This window comes from Pelophylax lessonae (genome assembly GCF_965119305.1).
Source record: "Pelophylax lessonae genome assembly, chromosome: 4".
Taxonomy (NCBI): domain Eukaryota; kingdom Metazoa; phylum Chordata; class Amphibia; order Anura; family Ranidae; genus Pelophylax; species Pelophylax lessonae.
Genome location: NC_138771.1, coordinates 421156763 through 421177321, shown reverse-complemented (window position 1 = coordinate 421177321; position 20559 = coordinate 421156763). Strand labels below are relative to the sequence as shown.

The window sequence follows — 20559 nt, the reverse complement described above, 5'->3', positions numbered from 1 at the left end:
CATGGACGCTATCCCTGTTCACATGTCCCTAGAAGAGGAAAAGCTGACATACCCATGAGGCTTCAGTTCTCTCCAGCATCTCCCAAGACTAAGGAACATAGCCCCCGCGACCTCCAACTACATAAAAGCATGGCCGCCAACCAGACTATGGGAAAATTGCCACCATAAGCTACAAACACCAAAGCATGCTGCCAGGAACTTTCCTGCACCCTCTGCAAGGGGCTGCCCCCTGAAGCTAGGACACCATTAGGGGAGACTCTGCAAACCGCAGGGCATGCATCTAGGGGTCTCCTACACTGGGACACCTCCAGACTACCAGGGAAGGGCACTATCCCAGGACCCTTACAGAGTGGGAATAGAGCCCTGGGACCCCCACCCAGACTCTAGGTTTAGACAGGGGGAGCCAGGCTCCGCGAGGAGGGAACCTGCAAGCAGGTCTGACCGTCTGCAGAGGGTACCCACATCCACCCCATAGAAACCAAAAAGGGGAGGGAACGAACTGTACTTACCCTTCCATGGTGCGGGTAACTCCAAACAGAATTCCTCACGACTGAAGTAGGGAAGCTGTTGGCCAAGGGACTGCTGTGACTCAGACCCAAGACTGGTTGTATGCGACCCTGCGAGACGTTTAACCTGCGGGCCAGCCTCCGTCAGTGAGGCTATGTCTTTGCCAGAGGGAGAATTGTATAGGTTCAGTGCGCTTTGCCAAGTAAAGCATAAAGAGCACTGAACCGGGTCCGGTGGAGGTCAAGACACACACCCGACTCATATGATTCATGATGACACGCCCCGCTCATCCCCCCGAAAAAATATTACCGATTGTGAGGCCGAGAGCACCCCGGGAAATCAGAGCTACGGTCGGGACAACTCACAGCCATTACACAGACACTTGATGCTCCGCCCCCTGTACCTCCCCCAGCAGGTTTCCAGCCTATCTCCTGCAGGCTGCTTGAGTGGGCGGGATGGGGGGGATGTACCTGACCACGGAGATCGTGCCGCCTGGAAGAGGGAGCAACTGAGCAGAGGGAGCCGAGTGAATGTTCCTGGAGATAGGCTCAGCTAGCTGTACATGGTGTATTAGTTTACAAGCACCTCTATGCCAAGTCTGCTGAGTTACTGCAGCTTAGCATAGAGGTGCTGTTAGCTCACAAATGGAAATGCATGTCCTTTTCCCTTTAGCTCAATAAAGCATTGTGAATGCCCCCTGGTGTGTGCCCTCCTGATACCCCATGGTATATCCTCCCAACCCCCCCCCAGTGTGCCTTCCTGATACCCCATGGTATGCCCTCCCAACACCTCCCCCTCCCTAGTGTGTGCCCTCCTGACACCCCAAGGTATGCCCTCAAAATGCCAAAAAATAGAAAAAGGAACAGACTGTTGTGAAAATGACATGAGTGGCACTTGCCAAGGTAAAGCCGCACATTTTTTGAACTGGTCTCTGAAAGACAACAGCAGAAGTCACACTGATTTGCAGTAAATATTCATTATTTTGTTTGTGTGAAAATTATGTTTTAATGGTTTTGTTCATTTTGTGCACCTATGTATAATATATACCTATGTTTTGAATTTGAAAAAAACTGAATTTTTGTAAAATCTTACCTGTAAAATTCCTTTCTCTGAGTCCTCCGACAGTCGCCGCCTCTTCATATTCGTCACATATGGGTATTAGACTTTGCTCCGAAGGAGTAGCTAGGCAACAGAATATGTTAACATTAATGCTTTTAACATATCCCACCCTCAAGGGGTGGTCCCCTCAGTCAATACCCTCCTACTTCCTGCAACCATATCTCAGTTTCAGTGGAATAGCAGTAGAGTATACAACCAAACCCCAAAAGAGGGGCGGGGGCAGCGACTGTCGGAGGACTCAGAGAAAGGAATTTTACAGGTAAGATTTTACAAAAATTCTGTTTTCTCTTACGTCCTCCGACAGTCGCCGCCTCTTCATATTAGTCACATATGGGGACGTCCCAAAGCAGTGCAAACATGAGGGGTGGGAAACGCATCCGCGCCGAAAGGCAACGCAGTCTCCGCATCAAAGAAAGGAACCTTACCAAAGGAAGGAAACCAGCTGGGCTACAGGAAAAAATAATTGCTCAACAGGAGCAACAACCCAGGAAAAGACAAAGAACCAGGGGATAAAAAAAACTTATCCCAACAGCCAGAGGCCCCCAACAAGGGACCCTAGGGAATTGCCGCACTAAGAACCTTGCGGCCAAAGGAAGCATCCGCCGATGCCTGAACATCTACTTTGTAGAATTTTGTGAAAAGTGTGCACGGTCGACCAGGTCGCCGCCTTACACACCTGGGCTACAGAAGCCCCATGACGACAGGCCCAAGACGTACTCAGAGATCTAGTAGCGTGCGCCTTCACAGGCACAGGGGGAACCTTCCCCTGCAAAGCATAGGCCTGTTCAATGGTCTGCCTGATCCATTTGGCGATGGTAGAGGCCGACGCCGCCATGCCCTTCCGAGGACCCTCTGGAAGAACAAACAAGGAGTCCGTCTTTCGAAAAGACTCAGTCGACTTAAGGTAAACCCTCATCACCCGAACATCCAAAGAATGTAGTCTCACCTCCTTTGGATGTTTAGGCTTCGCGCACAGCGAAGGCAAGACAATATCTTCATTAAGATGGAATTCCGAAACTCGCTTCGGAAGAAAAGGAGGATTAGGTCGCAAGACCACCTTATCCAAATGAACAACCAGATACGGAGACTTGCAGGACAAAGCCGCCAGCTCCGACACTCTGTGAGCCGAAGTGATCGCAACCAAAAAGGCGACCTTTTTGGACAACATAGACAACGAGATCTCCCTGATCTGTTCAAAAGGAGCACGTTGTAACACAGATAGAACGAGATTCAAGTCCCAAGGGGGCAGAGGATCCCTCCTAGGAGGAACCAGATGCTGCACTCGCTGAACAAAAGTGCCAACCAAGGAGTTGGAAGCCACGGGACGTTGAAACAGAACGGCCAGCGCAGACACCTGACCCTTTATCGTAGCCAGTGCCAAACGCTGATCGACACCCGTTTGAAGGAAGGACAGCACTCGGGGAAACCGAGTACGTGTGGGGTGAAAACCCCCTGGACTCACACCAGGCAAAATAGGCCTTCCAAGTACGGTAATAAACCTTCCGAGGAAGACTTACGAGGAAGATCGTCTCGAAGAGGCAGACGCCACGGGGCGTCGACCGCCAGATTCACGAGGTCTGCGTACCAGGACCGGCGAGGCCAGTCCGGTGCCACAAGAATCACCGTGCTGCGTTCCGAGTGTAACCTGGACAGCAACTGAAGCGGTGGAAACGCGTACATCAGCTTGTACTGATGCCACGGGGCCACTAACGCGTCTGCCCGAGGGTCACGTGTCCTTGCCACGAACCTCCTCACCTTGTTGTTGAGACGAGACGCGAACAGGTCCACATCTGGAAGACCCCACTTCGCGCACAACATCTGGAAGACAGCCGGGTGGAGACACCATTCCCCCTGATCCAGGGTCTGGTGACTCAGATAGTCCGCCTGCCAGTTCTCCACCCCTGGAATGTGAACCGCCGGGACATGAGTCTCGGCCCAAGACAGAACGTCGGCCACTTCTTGAGCCGCTCGGGCACTCCTGGTGCCCCCTTGGTGGTTGATGTATGCCACCGCCGTGGAATTGTCCGTCTGCACCCGAACCGGGCAGCCCTGCAGCCGGTCCGTCCAGCGATGAAGACAGATTTATCGCACGCAATTCCAGAATGTTGATCGGAAGGGAGGACTCCCCCGCCGACCAAGACCCCTGGGCGGACAGAACGCCCAGAACACCACCCCAGCCCGACAGTCTGGCATCCGTGGTGATTACCGTCCACGAGATAGGATGAAACGACTTGCCCCCGGACACCATCGGGGACTGGAGCCACCACAGAAGGTCTCTTCTGGTGCGATGACTCAACGAGATTAGAAGATCCAGAGATTGAGGTCGCCCGTCCCACATGGACAGGATCTCCGCTCGGAGACCCCGCATGTGAAACTGGGCAAAGGGAATCGCCTCGAAGGCCGAGACCATCAATCCCAGACATCTCATGCACGTCCGCAGAGACGAGTGCGGAACGTCCCTGAGAGACCTGACTTCCTCCTGAAGAGTTCTGAGTTTGTCTTCCGGCAGGAAGACCTTCGCCTGCACCGAGTCCAGAATCATTCCCAGGTAGGGAAGACGAATCGACGGACTCAGTGTCGACTTTGGAAAATTTATCGTCCAACCAAACTCCTGCAGAGTTTGCATCGTGACAGACAGGTCCTTCTCCAGACCCTGGCTGGTCGTAGACCGAACCAGAATGTCGTCCAGATACCCCAGGACAGAAACGCCCTGGGCCCTCAATAATGCCAGAACCGGTGCAAGCACCTTGGTGAAGACCCGCGGAGCCGAGGCGAGACCAAAAGGCAACGCCACGAACTGGTAGTGATCCTCCGCAATGGGGAATCGAAGGTACCTCTGGTGACCCTCGAAAATGGGGATGTGAAGATACGCATCCTTCAAATCGATGGAGGCCATGAATTCCCCCGGAACCAGGGCAGCCACCACCGACCGCAGGGATTCCATGCGGAACTTGTGAACCCGCACAGAGCGGTTCAGAGCCTTCAAGTCCAGAATAGGACGAACCTTGCCCTCCTTTCTGGGCACGGTGAACAGATTGAAATAAAACCCCCGAAATCTGTCCCGATGAGGCACCGGAACCACCACTCCCTGAGCCCTCAGGTCCCGCACCGCCATGTGCAGGTCCCGTAAAGGCTCTGGAGACAGTTGAAGATTTGAGGGAAAAAATCTGCCCTCCGGCCGAGAGAGAAACTCGATCTTGCAACCAGATCGAACGATCTCCTGAACCCATCTGTCCCGCACGCGGGCCAACCAGGGTTGAAGAAAACCGAGCAAGTGTCCCCCCACCCCAAAACTGGGTGAGGGCGCCCCTTCAGGCTGCACTGTTATGGGCTGCGGATCCGGATTGACCGGACTTCTGTTTCCCAGACCAGGGCTTCTTCTGAGAGCCTTGACCTTTGAACGGTTTGCCCTTGTAGTGCGGCCGAAAGGCACGAAAGGACCCCTGAGGGGGCCGAAAATTAGCATGCTTCTTCCCAGAAGCCCCCTTAGCCTTGGGGAAATGGGGCAAGAGAGTGCTCTTACCTCCGGTGATCCCCTTAAACACATCTAAGGACTCCCCAAAAAGGCGAGACCCATCATAAGGCAGATTGGCTAAGGTCTTACGCGAAGATTGGTCCACCGACCAACATTTCAACCAAACCAGACGGCGAGACAACACCGCCACGCTGTGCACACGTGCAGCCAACGGGACTAGGTCCAAGTCCGCATCACACAGATACATGACACCCTGGTGGATTTGATCCACCATATCCAGGGTTGCCGGCGAGGCCGAATCGGCCACTAGGACGCGCCTAAGCATCTGTGTCCAACTTGCGACAGCCTGGGCCGCCATGAGAGAGGCAAACAGAGCCTTAAGCATAGAACCCGTAACAGAATAAGTATGACGGGCAAGAGACTAATCTATCCGTGGCATCACAGAACACAGGGGAATCCTTTGCAGGAATCGCAGTGGATTTGTTTAAAACCGCAATTGCGTGATCCACTGGGGGTGGCACACACCACCTTTCATCAGTGGAAGGTGAGAAAGGATAACGCAGCTTGAACCTACTAGGTACAGCAAAAGGTTTGCTTAGATTGCGCCATTGTTCCTTAACAGCGCGCTGAAAATCATCATTGCAGGGAAAAACCTGCGGCGTCCTGCGTTTTCTCTGCGTCCCATAAGCCGCCAAGGCAGCGGGGGGGGGGGGGGACGGGACACTTCATCCTGCAAACGCAGCGTTTGTTTTATAGAAGCAATCAATTCATCCATGATTGCAAGCTCTTCAGGCAAGCCAGGGGGAGAATTATCAACCCCTTCAACTTCAGCCTCCACCTCGGACCCCACTAGATCCAGGGAGGAGCGGGACCCCGATAAGGAGGCCCCCGCCATAACAGCCCCATCACCTTCACCCTCAGAATCAGAGGAAAGAAACTCTGGGTCTCTTGGTAGATTGAGCAGCCACTAGCATCTGCACCTGAGCAGCAAGGCCAGCCACAATAGTGGCTAAATCCCCCCCTGGGGGAGGAAACAGCGGTCCCCTGGCTTTCCACCAAGGCGGTAGGAAATTTGCCCTCCTTAGAATCCATTGCCCCAATTACAAATGCCGGATAATAAAGGGTTAACTGCCCCTTTAACAAGCGCGGCGAGCGCAGCCCACCGCACTACACACAAGCACAATGAGACCCCCACAGGGACAATAAAACTGACACAGGCAATGGATAAGGATATAACCTGAGGAGACCCTCGCCGCTGCTGCTTCGATCGGTGTATCCTGGAGAAGAGGAAGTGATGCGGCCAGGGCGCTCTATTAAAGCCTATGGGAGGCTACAAGAAAATGGCCGCCATGCATGTAGAACATGCGGCCGGAGCGAGTGTAGGCAAAATGGCGCCGTTTGGTGCCGAAACCGCCGCTCCACAGTACAGTAATGCACACATGTTATCCATGTATAAAAAAACATGTTAGATCGCCGCAGCGATTGCTGTATAGTGCCCAAACATGCCACAAAACATGCCCCACAGCATCTCACACTGACAAAGCTGACACACATAGTGTCACAGCTCCCCCCCCCCCCCCCCTTGCAGCCCACAGCATGCAGCCGAGTGATAGGGAGACAAACAGTGAGAACAGAGGCAGGTTACACAGTCCCAGACTGACACCCCCCCAGACAGACAGGTCCCCACATAGATACACTTACCTCACAATGGCGTGGGGGACCCGCACAGGCGAACAAGCCGCTGCACATGAGGCAGGGAGAGTCGCATACAAGACGCACAGAATGGGGGTTAAGAAACCGCACAGCGTCCAGTGAGGTAGCCACCTCACCAATCATCCCTGCACCGAACAGGGATGGGTCGTTCACTGCGCCAGGAGCGTTACCTGGCTGAACGCTCGATGGCAGGCTGGGAAGCCACTGACCCACGACCAGCCCGAGACCCAGCCCGCATGATCCTCTTCACCCGAAGAACTAACTAATGCTGACAAAAAGAACAGCTAAGTAAAGGTAGAGAAAACTCAAACAAAAAAAAAAAAATCAAAAAAGAAGAAAGAGTCTGGGGCACAAAGCCCCAGCACAGAGAGAGCCAGCCACTCCTGACAAGCTAGACATTGAAACTGAGATATGGTTGCAGGAAGTAGGAGGGTATTGACTGAGGGGACCACCCCTTGAGGGTGGGATATGTTAAAAGCTTTAATGTTAACATATTCTGTTGCCTAGCTACTCCTTCGGAGCAAAGTCTAATACCCATATGTGACGAATATGAAGAGGCGGTGACTGTCGGAGGACGTAAGAGAAAAATCATATTTTATTTTTCCAATTAAGAAGGGTTCAGTGAATGTGCATATGAAACTGGTGGGGTTCAGTACCTCCAACAAGGTTAACCACTGCTTTAACATATAAATGTACATAAAGTGGTTTCACCTACAGTACAGACCAAAAGTTTGGACACCTCATTCATAGAGTTTTCTTTATTTTCATGACTATGAAAATTGTAGTCACACTTCAAGAGGTAGTCACCTGAAATGGTCTTCCAACAGTTTGGAGTTCGCAGAGATGCTTAGCACTTGTTGGCCCTTTTGCCTTCACTCTGCGGTCCAGCTCACCCCAAACCATGTCGATTGGGTTCAGGTCCGGTGACTGGAGGCCAGGTCATCTGGCGCAGCACCCCATCACTCCTTGGTCAAATAGCCCTTACACAGCCTGGAGGTGTGTTTGGGGTCATTGTCCTGTTGAAATAGATGGTCCAACTAAACGCAAACCGGATGGAATAGCATGCCGCTGCAAGATGCTGTGGTAGCCATGCTGGTTCAGTATGCCTTCAATTTTGAATAAATCCCCTACAGTGTCACCAGCAAAGCATCTCCACACCTCCATGCTTCACGGTGGGAACCAGGCATGTAGAGTCCATCCGTTCCACCTTTTCTGCGTCGCACAAAGACACGGTGGTTGGAACCAAAGATCTCAAATTGGACTCAGACCAAAGCAGATTTCCACTGGTCTAGTGTCCATTCCTTGTGTTCTTTAGCCCAAACAAGTCTCTTGTTGCCTTTTAGCAGTGGTTGCCTAGCAGATATTCTATCATGAAGGCCTGATTCACACAGTCTCCTCTTAACAGTTGTTCTAGAGATGTGTCTGCTGCTAGAACTCTGTGTGCCATTGACCTGGTCTCTAATCTGAGCTGCTGTTAACTGGTGAATCGGATGAACTTATCCTCCGCAGCAGAAGTGACTGTCTTCCTTTCCTGGGGCGGTCTGCATGTAAGCCAGTGTCTTTGTAGCGCTTGATGGTTTTTGTGACTGCACTTGGGGACACTTTCAAAGTTTTCCCCAATTTTTCAGACTGACTGCCCTTAATTTCTTAAAGTAATGATGGCCACTCGTTTTCCTGTACGAGGAATTTGTATTATGGCAAGAAAAAAGCAGCTAACAGTCCATTCAGTAGGACTATCAGCTGTGTACCCACCTGACCTCTGCACAACACAACTGATGGACCCAACCGCTTTTATAAGGCAAGAAATCACACTTATTAAACCTGACAGGACACCTGTGAAGTGAAAACCATTTCAGGTGACTACCTCTTGGTGTGACTCCAATTTTCATAGTCATGAAAATAAAGAAAACTCTTTGAATGAGAAGGAGTGTCCAAACTTTGTCTGTACTGTACTTAGAGACCTCATCACCACAATAGTTACAAAAAATGATTTTTTTTTACTTACCGTAAAATCCATTTCTGAGTTCAATGGACACAGCACCCACCCCTCTATGAAGCTCCGATACTCCTTGCTACTAAACTGATTTACCTAAAGCAGAGGGGAGGGGGGGTGAGGATATACCACCTGAGGATGGCCCATGGGTGTAGCCAGGTGTTTGTTCCGCCTAGTTCTACTCCTGGAGGGGGGAGGGGGGCAGTGAAGCACCACCCAGGAAACCATAAGATCCTGAGCTGCCAGACACCATTGTCCCTTGATTAATTCAAGTCACAGCTGTAGAGTTAACTGAACTCACAGGACGACCCTGCAACTGCATTGTCCAATGCAGGAACGCAACGGATTAGTTGCAGAAACCAGAACCATAGAACGTACATGAAGGGGGCAGGTTCAGCAGCAGGATGGGCTCAAAGACACTGGGCCAGAAAGCACAACAGCACACATACTCCAGTGTCATAGTTAGTAGGGGGCCCTCATGCACACCAGCAGCCTACCATGGCATTCAGCAGTCTTGGACCTGTATAGCACCCTACCAGATCACTGGGCAATGCAGCATCATTGCTCACATATGTATGTGAACCTGCAGGGAAATGTCCTAGCACAGCTCTTTCTCCAGTTACCCATCTTCCCTGGTCCTGCATCTCCCTAGACAACTTAATGTAGTATAACTGGAGAAGCACAGGGGGAATTAATGTCAATGCAGTCTTCTGGGAAAGCCACCACATCCAAGATGGTGACCCACAGCAGCCGCAGGGCATTTGGATGTTTGTCAAGTTTTTACAGCAGATTGTGAAAACTAGAAGTGTTAGATTTCTTGTTCCCTTCTGCAAGTTACTCATGTCACATTTTATTAACCAACCTGACTCCCAGCTAACGACTGGAATATCCATTGGAGCTGGTTCCTGGGTCAAAGCATCAAACTTTGCAGCATATTTTTCATGCACAAACAGGGGGACTCCAGCAAGGTAGAGATGGCTCAATTTGTGCTCTTCTGGGACATCAAAGGTTTCAAAATCTAGGGAAAAAAAAAGCACATGTGACAGCTTTTGTCTAACTGCTGATTAAGAAGCGAGTGTTTCTCATTATTGGCCAAGACAGCACTTACTTGCATTACTGAATTCACTGGTGTAATGCTTCCTTATAGGCAAGAATGAATCATGTCATACCAGTACAAGTCAGTCCCAAAGTTTTAAGTCGAACCCCACTCAAAATTAAACAGAACAAGCTGTTGGAAATTCAAGGGGGAACCTGAAGAATACCTTGCTCTACAAGGACAAAAACCCAACCAACACAATCTTACCTGCAGGATCATAAGGTATACACTTTTCAATCTCAGGGTAGCTCTGTTTTCTGGGTTTGATGCATGCTTCAGAAGCCTGGAAATTAAACAGTTTAACACGGATAGTAATTAACTAAAGATGACATGCATGAAATATGCAGATATGCAGGCCAGAAAAAAATAAATCCATCATTTGCGCATGCAAGAGGAGAGTGTTTTTGCAGGCTCCTAAATGGTAACCATTTAGCACTTGAGCATAGATTCCAATGGTCAGAATAAGGGAATATTCTAGCCAATGGGACAAGTGCCTGCCCAAGCACTTGAAGCGACTAAATGTTTAGCAAATTGCAGCTTTGGGAGCATTCTTATGCAGCTTTTTCCACCCCCTGGAGCAAAGGTGTCCATGGAGAAAACACAAAAACAGGCAGCCTGACAGTTCGGTCTAGCAAGTTGACTTTTGTTGGACTAGTCAGAAGTGTAGTACCTGCTTAGTAACTGGTGCAGAAGTCACTCCAAGTGCTCCTTTCTTCTGTGGAACTGCCATGTTGACAACCTGCTTGTTGACATTTCCCAGAGCTTTTCTTGGCTTTACCACGGTTTTAGAGCTGCCAAGTACTTTTCCTGGGTGATTTTTCAAATAGGGTTTTCCTTTAAATAAAAAAAAAAAAAAATGAACACACTTTATTATTAGGTACATCTGTTCAATTGCTAACCAGCCATTCACATGGCAGCAACCTAATGCATTTAGGCATCTAGATGACTTGAAGTTCAAGCAGAGACTCAGAATAGGGAAGAAAGGGGATTAAGGGACTTTGAACGTGGCAAGGTTGTTGGTGCCAGATGGGCTGGTCTGAGTATTTCAAAAACTGCTTATCTACTGGGATTTTCATGCACAACCCATCTCTAGGGTTTACAGAGAACGGTCTAAAAAAAGATGGGTTATACTTACTGATAACTCCTTTTCTAATAGTCTTCCAGGACAGCCCATGAGACCTTAGGCTCCTCCCCCAGGGACAGGAAACACATTCCAAAATTCAAATAAAAGGCGGTGCCTTAGTCCTCACCTTCAGTATTTCATGAGAACCGTAGGACACCCTGTAAAACATATACATAGATATATATATATACACATATCATTTATACATAATACCAGATAAATCGGGTGGGAATCCGGCTGTCCTGGAAGACTATTAGAAAAGGAGTTATCAGTAAGTATAACCCATCTTTTCTCAAAGTCGTCTTCCAGGACAGCCCATGAGACGATAAGCAAGAAACTTACCAGTCTAGGGAGGGACCACTGCCTGGAGCACCTTTCGACCGAACGCCTGTTCCTGAGAAGATAGGAGGTCCAGGCGATAATGTCTAACAAAGGTCGAAAAGTTAGACCAGGTAGCTGCCTTACAGATTTGTTCTGGAGAGGCACCGGCCCTTTCAGCCCAAGACGTGGACAGTGCTCTAGTAGAGTGTGCAGTAATGAAAGGTGGAGTCACCTTTTTCACCATATAGGCTTCTGTGATAGCCTGTTTGATCCATCTAGCTAAGGTTGCCTTAGAAGCTTTTTCCCCTTTATGGGGGCCGGAAAATTGTAAAAACAAAGTATCATTCTTCCTGAAGGTTTTAGTCACCTCCAGGTATCTCAGAAGGGCTCTTCTGACATCCAAACAACTAAATTCTCTTTCTTTATTGTTGTTTGGGAAATTGCAAAAGGAAGGAAGGACTATGTCCTGAGTCCTATGAAAAGAAGAGACCCTCTTGGGCAAAAATCCTGGATCTGTTTTTAGCACAATCCTGTCGTCAAAAATCATAAGAAAAGGTTCTCTGATTGAGAGAGCCTGTAATTCGCTAACTCTTCTAGCCGAAGTAATAGCTACTAAAAATAAAGTTTTTAGGGTGAGCATTTTTACTGACAGGTCTACCAAGGGTTCAAACGGACTGGTAACCAAAGCCTGGAGTACCAGGGATAGATCCCAAGCTGGACACGTTTTAATCCTGGTTGGCTTTGTCCTGGCAATTGCTCTGAAAAAGGCATTCACATTAGGGTCTTCTCTAAGGGAGAACCGAAGGAAGACACTAAGGGCGGCAGCCTGTACCTTTAAGGTCCCTAGGGAGAGACCTTTGTCTATGCCTTCTTGAAAAAAATCTAAGATAGTTGGAATATCTGGGGAAAATCTCTGATTCTCCACCATCCAAAAATGAAATTTCTTCCAACTTTTTGCATATATTTTCCTAGTGACCGGTTTTCGACAGCTGGTCAATGTTTGGATGACTCTGTCTGAGAACCCCTGAGAACCTAGAATTTGTTCCTCAGATACCAGGCCGACAGGTTTAGGGTCCTGAGAAATGGATGGACCACCGGACCTTGAGTTAAGAGATCTAGTCTCCAAGGGAAGGTCATTGGAGGTAGTGCAGCCAATGCCTGAAGGCGTGCCAACCATGGCCTCTTGGGCCAGTATGGGGTTATCAGGATCATCTCTATATCTACTAGGATTATGGAAAATAATTTTTCTATTTTCCTGTTTGCCTAGGAGGCAAACAGATCCACTACCGGTAGGCCCCAAGGGGTTGTGACTTTGAAAAACACCTCTTGGTTGAGGAACCAATTGTCCTGGTTCATCTGGTGGTGGTGCAGATATGTCTGTGATACCTGGATGGTCCAGCTTCGCCTTATTGATAGGTGAAGAGAGGATTTCCACCCCCAAAGGGTCCTTTTCAACTTGGTGGGAACCTTTACTTTCTGTTCTAAGGAACTTGACTATCCATCCCAATTCTGTAGGAAGAACATTTGGAGTGGACGTAGTTGGAACCCTGCCCAGGGGACCGCTGGGAAACAGGAGGTCATCAAGCACATCCTTCTTGTGACGTCCCTCAGAGAGACCCAGATTCTTTCTGGATGTAGAAGACAGAACTCCAGCCTGTGTCCTTGGCCTACTAGGTCTAGAATAAAAGGGCTGGAAGAAATCCTCTTCCATAGTGGGAGGAAGGCCCCTAAACTTCCTCCCACCCTGGGAAGGGAGTCATTGGGGCTTGTCGGGGCGTTGAGGAGGGTTAAACAGAATGTTGCCCTTCCCTTTTCCTTTATGCCCGGTCCAATGTTTTTTTGAAATTTTGCTGGGTTTCAAAAGACTTCTGCTGTTTACCCCTGCCACGAGCATTCCTCTGAGCATAGGGGAATTTCTTCTTTTCTGGGAATCCCTTCTTTTTATCCGCTGTACGCTCCAGGGCTTCTGTTAGGCCTGGGCCAAAAAGGTGGTCTCCTGTGAAGGGAAGACCACAAAGGCGAGATTTAGAAGTAACATCACCTGACCATGTCTTGAGCCATAGGCTTCTTCTGGCCGTATTAGCCAAAGCTGAGGTCCTTGCTGCCATTCTTACAGCTTCAGCTGAAGAATCCGCCAGGAATCCAATTCCCTGAAACAAGAGCGGAAATGATTTATTAATCTGTTCCCTCGATGTTCCAGCAGACAAGTGTGTTTGGATTTGAGATAGCCAGAGCTCCAGGTGTCTGGCTATGCAGGTGGATGCCAGGGCTGGCTTTAAGCTCATAATGGAGGCTTCCCAGACCCTACGCAAAGAGATATCAGTTCTCTTATCCATAGGGTCTTTTAGAGCTCCTGAATCCTCAAATGCCAAGTCAGTGCCTTTGGAGATTCTGGAAAGGGAGGCATCCAGCTTAGGGATTTTGTTCCAAGGCTGATCCCCTTAAATGGATACCTTCTTTTCAAAGTCTTTGGAAAAAAAGGCTTTTTATCAGGAGAATTCCACTCCTGTTTAATCATATCCAATAGGGAGCTATGCACAGGGAACACTAGCATGCTTTTTATGACAAGCGTACATCAAGTCATGCTTAGAGAGATGCACTTCTTCCTCCTCAATTTCTAGAGTTGTATAAACTGCCTTTAGTAGGTTATCTACATCCTCCAAGCTCAATTTAAAGTTGGAGCTATTATGGGAATCCTTGTCTATGGGTTCCTCCCCTGATCCTGATCCTTCTTGCTCCCCACCGGAGGAGTGGGAAGAAGAAACTTCCTCCAAACCCACTGGGATATTCAAAGATGGGGCCTGGGCCAATGGAGCCTGAGCTGGGGTGGAAGGCTGGACTGGTGCCTGCATCTTTTCAACGAGAGTTTTGAATGAACTAATGGTACTTTTTAGTTCATCTCTCACTGAGGTCAGCATTTTCTGGGTAGAGACTGCAGGGTCGTCTCTGACCAGTTTAGCTATACATGCCCGGCACACTGCTTTGTTCCAAGAGGAACTCAATTTCTCTCCGCATACAGCACACTTCTTTTTGGGGGGCTGAGGTGGGTTATTGTCCTGAGCCTTGGCCTGGAAGATAAAAGACAAGAGAATTATAATCAGGGAAACTTGTCCTCCTCCCACCTCCCGCTTATCCCCCATTTGTGATTTAGAAAAGAGGGAGCGGTGCTGCTTAACCCCTGCCCCTAACGATAGAAAAGAGAGGGGGGAAGGGGAACGGAGTTCCTAACAGGTATCTGCAAATAGGGTGTACATTTCCCCTTGCTTACCTGAGAGGTGCCGATGCCAGAGCCGACTTCCACCGCCTGTGCGGTTACTGTCGTGTCCATCGCTCTGTATGGTGATCCCAGCACTGCTGTTTCCACCTAACATCGGTCGCCCGTATGTACTCACTGTTCGCGCCTTCGGAAACTGGAACGAGGGTTTCCGGCGCCCGCGGATGCCGTCACTGCGCCGGAAGTGACACTGTCGCTTCCCGTGAGGCCAGAGTGGATACGCTGAGTTCCGCCCCCTCCGTTTTTGGCGCCAACTTCAAAATTTCTTCCGAAGTTAGCGGTTCCGGGTACACAGGACTCTGCTCCAAGGAACCGGCCGACCAACGGAGTGGACTCCCCAACGTTCCACCAGACAGCATCCGTAGTCCTGCCGAGAGGCTAGAAGAACAAGAGACAGCGGTCAGCCCCTATTGCGGCACTAAGGGGGTACCGCTATGGGCTGAGGAGATGCATCTTTCCAAGTCTTTCCAAGGACAGTCCAGGAGACCGGGAGCTTCAGTTCCAGGAACATGTTACCCCCTGTCCGGAGGAAACACTAAATACTGAAGGTGAGGACTAAGGCACCGCCTTTTATTTGAATTTTGGAATGTGTTTCCTGTCCCTGGGGGAGGAGCCTAAGGTCTCATGGGCTGTCCTGGAAGACGACTTTGAGAAAATAAATATCCAGTGAGCAGCAGTTGTGCAGACAAAAATGCCTTGTTGATGTCAGAAGAGAATGGGTAGACTGATTTGAGATGATAGAAAGGCAACAGTATGCAGAATACCATCTCTGAACACAACACATTGAACCCCACACCAGGTGCCACTCCCATCAGCTAAGAACAGGAAACAGGCTAGAGGAAGTCACAGGCTCACCAAAATGGGACAATAGAAGACTGGAAAAAAGTTGCCAGGTCTAAGGAGTCTCAATTTCAGCGTAACAATTTAGTGTAAACAAGAAAGCATGGATCCACCCTGCCTTGTCAGTTTAGGCTGGTGGTGTGGAGGGGATACTTTCTTGGCACACTTTGGACTGAAGTATCAATTGAGCATAGTTTAAATGCCATGGCCTACCTGAGTATTGTTGCTGACCATGTCTATCCCTTTAGAACTACAGTGTACCCATCTTCTGTTTGCTACTTCTAGCAGGATAAAGCACCATGTCTCTAAACGCATATTATTTCCTTAAACATGGCAATGAGTTCACTGTACTCCGATAGAATATATACATTTAGCATTACATTTGTACTCTGCTACAGACTATTTAAAAGGGGTGGCAACAGTCCAAACAGCAGAGTTAGCTGCACCTGCATACCTTATGGACCATATGCATTTCCACTATTAGTTTGTTTACTGGTGACCACTGTCAATGCTAGTGTATTTCCACTTTTGCAGCCAAACCAGTACAACTTTCCCACAAAGTAGTAAACAAGTTACAACTTTACCACATTTTTACATGCTAAATATCCTACCTAGCTTTCCCTACTATGTAGTATTTGGGAGGAACTTAAGGGTAATGTTACCATAATTAACCCTGTCTGTATAGTGCTGCAGATCTCATCAGTTGGGAACTGGTTTTGAATATCTTCCCAGAATAAAAGATCAAGGCTTGTATTGTGCATTGTACACAATACCTTTGCATGTCCACACTTTATATTGTGAAGAATAGCTTGTGATACAGACCAGTTACTGCTGCCGCTTTCCTGTGCAGGGTGACTGGTCTTTTATTCACTCCATTACTGTGGTTTCTACAGTAGCCTGTAGTTGGTCTACATGTTAGGTCAACGGATGACCAATCTTGTGTTCCAGGCATAGGCCCTTGGCGTATGCCGAAAAAACCTCACAACACTTGGTGCTTCTGTGCATTTCCCCACATCCAAGTACCAGGATCTCATGCAAGAAGGCTAGATTAGATGCCAGCTCAAGGATGGTGCAACACTGTCCAATTTCCCTGCTTCATTTACTCCAGACAAAAAGCCTGTGGCTGGAATTGTGCTTTACCAGTGTCAAGTTGCCCTTTTAGGGCACAATGACAGTGCATCTTCCTAGCCTACCACCCCCGTACTCACCAATCCATGCTTCCTTTCACTAATGCAGTGGGGTCAGGTAAGCCTGATGTGGCACTCCATTATATCATGCCAAGATGGGGCAGGAAAAACTACAACTAAACAAATTTCATAAGTGCTCAAGTGAAACTAAAGGCAGAACTAGTTCGATAGATTGGAGAGCAATTAGAACACCAGTCAGGCTTTTTATTCCTGCCTGTGCCCCTGTTAGGAGATAGACCATCCTAACTGAAAAGTAAAAGGAAATGCCCACTTCTGGGTTGCCTCCAGAACAGGAATAGTGGAAATAAATTCCAATGGGGTCACTAGTTCTGACGACAAGGGATTCTCACTTGGAGAGAATTCTCTACACTTCCTGCTTTTGCTATGGGAAGCCACAAAATAAAACCTTACAAGGATTCTGATCCTCTACTACTCTACAGGAAAAATGTTTTGCCTTTAGACCTAGGTTAAGCAACATTGAAATGCAGGAATAATTTGCCTAGAAACTGCAACTTTCAGAAATACCAGCATGGGCGGGAAACTGAGCACAAGTCAAACACTCACCAGAGCTTGTTGATGCAAGGCGATCCTTGGACAGGGTAGTAGAAGCAACATCTCCATTCTCTTGGTCAATGAAAATCACAGTTGCCATGCTTCACTTTAGTCAAAACTGTAGAGTAGTAATTACAAGAGACTTTAGCATTCATTAAATTTGAAGTCAACTGGACACCAAAACATCCTTTTCACAGCAGTAACAGTCCAGGCTGCCACAAGCAGTCCGCCTAATACCATCAGCTAAGAACTATACAAGGTCAGTTTTCCTGCCAATCTGGTATGCTCCTGCACCCACTTAATGTATAACTAAAGACAAAACTTTAGTTTTGGATAGTGTGGAGAAGGATTTGAACCTCCGTCAGTGTTTATTGCTGTGTGCACCTGTTATGATTCACCCTCCATTTGTCCCGTTTACCTTTATCATTGAAAATAAAAGAAATCACAAATTTTGGGTTATCCCCAGAAAAGAAATAGACGGGAAATCTTCCAATGGAGACACTAGTTCTGGTGACGGGGGGGGGGGGGGGGTCACCAAAGAATTGCCTTAATTTTGCAGGGATTTCCGTTAACTTCCTATTGGACTTAAAGGGAAATCTACACAATGGGACAAAGATAGTGGTAAAAAATCTGGGGTTATAACCCACCCTTGCTCTACCCAAGAAGAAAATAAGTTTTGCCTTTCTACTTTAGGTTGGACTGTGCAAAACTAACTAGGACTTCAAAGACTCATCCAGGGAAGGCTACATCACCAGTGCTTCCCTCCCCCCAGGTGTACACCAACATGTTTCAGGAAATAAAGGGAGATGGATTTGTCTGCCCATAGTAAAAATGGCCACCATGAGACGGGGGGGGGGGGGGGGCACCATAAAGTAGACAAGAGAAAAGCCTGCAGTGTTCTAGACACATCTTGTTTGTAGATTGTCAACATTTTGGCCTCATTCACAAGGGGCATCTAAAAGCAAGCAGGAAAGTCTCAAACACCTTCTAGCCAATGGGATGCGTTGACATGCCTATGCCTTGTGTGTACAACTTTCTGCTCCTAGGTTTTCTTTCTCCCTATAAACCTCTGGTAACCAACCTGCAGCCCTTCAGTATATGATGTGCGACCTTCAGACCTCAGCATTATGTAATGGGGAAATTGATTTCTACATGTTCCCAGTTTCCTATAGTCTTTAGCAGCATATTCCCAGCAAAGAGGTAGCATTTCCACAATCTGACCCTCATATCCTTGTTAGGTCAGTCTGACAGTTCCCTCAAGCACTACACAATACAAACATTCTCTGCAGCCCTTTGGTAATGTCAGAGGCTGCATCTGAGGCCCCCTTTAGCACATAACACAGCCCCTGCTGTACACACAGCTGTAATAATTACTATGGGTGCAGGGACACTGAGCAGTAAAAGTGCACAGTTCAGCCACATTTCGCTGACTACAATCACTCTAATCATATCAGAACTATGCAACACAACATCTAACCTCTGACCTTTCATGCTTATAATAGGAGGTAAATAACCCGGGGGGGGGGGGGGGGGGGGAACGCACCAACTTCAATGCAAGAAGTGGAAGTAAGAGGGTGAAACTACAACCAACACAAGGTGGCGCTGCACTGCGCACACCGCTCCGGTACAAACCCCGCATGAGCACACCGTAACGCCACACCCCATCCTCTCACTTACCTACAGACAGGCTCAGCACACCGCACCAACTCACCGCTCACACACAAGGCTACTGTTCCAACCGCTAACCCGGCAGCTCTTAAATCAAAAGCTGCTCACTCATTGGCTGCACGCAGAGGCTTCTTTTCCTTGATTGGCTGAGTCCGCCTATGGCGGCTTGTTTTTATTGGATGATTGTCCGCCCCCGACCTACGGAGTTCCCACGTGTCTGTGTTTATATGTGCAGCTGTGCTGGGCTGGGAGATCCCACAATAGAGATATATTGGGGAGGATGGTGGAGTGTTGTCACTACCTCACCGCTATTCTACATTGGGATTTATATGGAAGAAAACGAAGTGCACCTGACAAACGTGCCTGTGTTTGTTACTATTAGTAGAGGGAAGCTATAGGTAGTTGGGGATCTAAGGTGAGCCTGGGCTGAACTATTAGCATTGCAGGTGACATGAGGGTGCAGGGTGACACTTGGATGTACTGAAGGTGACATGAGGGTGATGGGAGATGGGTGACACTTGGATGTACTGTCAGTACTGAAGGTGACATGAGGGTGTATAGTGATAGGAGATGGGTGACACTTGGATGTACTGTCAGTACTGAAGGTGACATGAGGGTGATGAGAGATGGGTGACACTTGGATGTACTGTCAGTACTGAAGGTGACATGAGGGTGATAGGAGATGGGTGACACTTGGATGTACTGTCAGTACTGAAGTTGATATGAGGGTGCAGGGTGATGGAAGATGGGTGACACTTGGATGTACTGTCAGTACTGAAGGTGATATGAGGGTGATGGGAGATGGGTGACACTTGGATGTACTGTCAGTACTGAAGGTGACATGAGGGTGATAGGAGATGGGTGACACTTGGATGTACTGTCAGTACTGAAGGTGATATGAGGGTGCAGGGTGATGGAAGATGGGTGACACTTGGATGTACTGTCAGTACTGAAGGTGATATGAGGGTGCAGGGTGATGGGAGATGGGTGACACATGGATGTACTGTCAGTACTGAAGGTGATATGAGGGTGCAGGGTGATGGGAGATGGGTGACACTTGGATGTACTGTCAGTACTGAAGGTGACATGAAGGTGCATAGTGATAGGAGATGGGTGACACTTGGGCGTACTGTCAGTACTGAAGGTGACATGAAGGTGCAGGGTGATAGGAGATGGGTGACATTTGGATGTACTGAAGGCGACATGAGGATGATGGGTGATAGAAGATGGGTAACACTTGGATGTACTGTCAGTACTGAAGGTGACATGAGGGTGCAGGTTTATGGGAGATTTGTGGAGTAGTGAAGGTGACATGGGGGTGGAGAGTGATGGAAGATGGGTGACACTTAGATGTACTGTCAGTAGTGAAGGTAACATGAGGGTGATGGGAGATGGGTGACACATGGATGTACTGTCAGTAGTGAAGGTGACATGAGGGTGATGGGAGATGGGTGACACATGGATGTACTGTGAGTAGTGAAGGTGACATGGGGGTGGAGAGTGATGGAAGATGGGTGACACTTGGATGTACTGTCAGTAGTGAAGGTGACATGAGGGTGATGGGAGAAGGGTGACACATGGATGTACTGTCAGTAGTGAAGGTGACATATGGGAGATGGGTGAAATTTGGATGTACTGTCACTACTGAAGGTGACATGAGGGTGCAGGGGGGGGGGGGGGGTTGGAGATGG

The 20559-nt window shown here is 48.6% G+C and overlaps 1 protein-coding gene across 1 annotated transcript in view; it reads right to left on the bottom strand.

The window, feature by feature from the left end:
* Window positions 1-20559, bottom strand: part of LOC309551931 (securin-like) — a 68266-nt gene that overhangs the window by 6479 nt on the left and 41228 nt on the right. Inside the window, exons 6-7 of the mRNA XM_082252657.1 lie at window positions 10111-10186; window positions 9670-9825 (exon numbers count right to left, since the gene is read on the bottom strand). Coding sequence (XP_082108783.1) covers window positions 9670-9825; window positions 10111-10186 — 232 coding nt within the window. The remainder of the gene's footprint in view (window positions 1-9669; window positions 9826-10110; window positions 10187-20559) is intronic.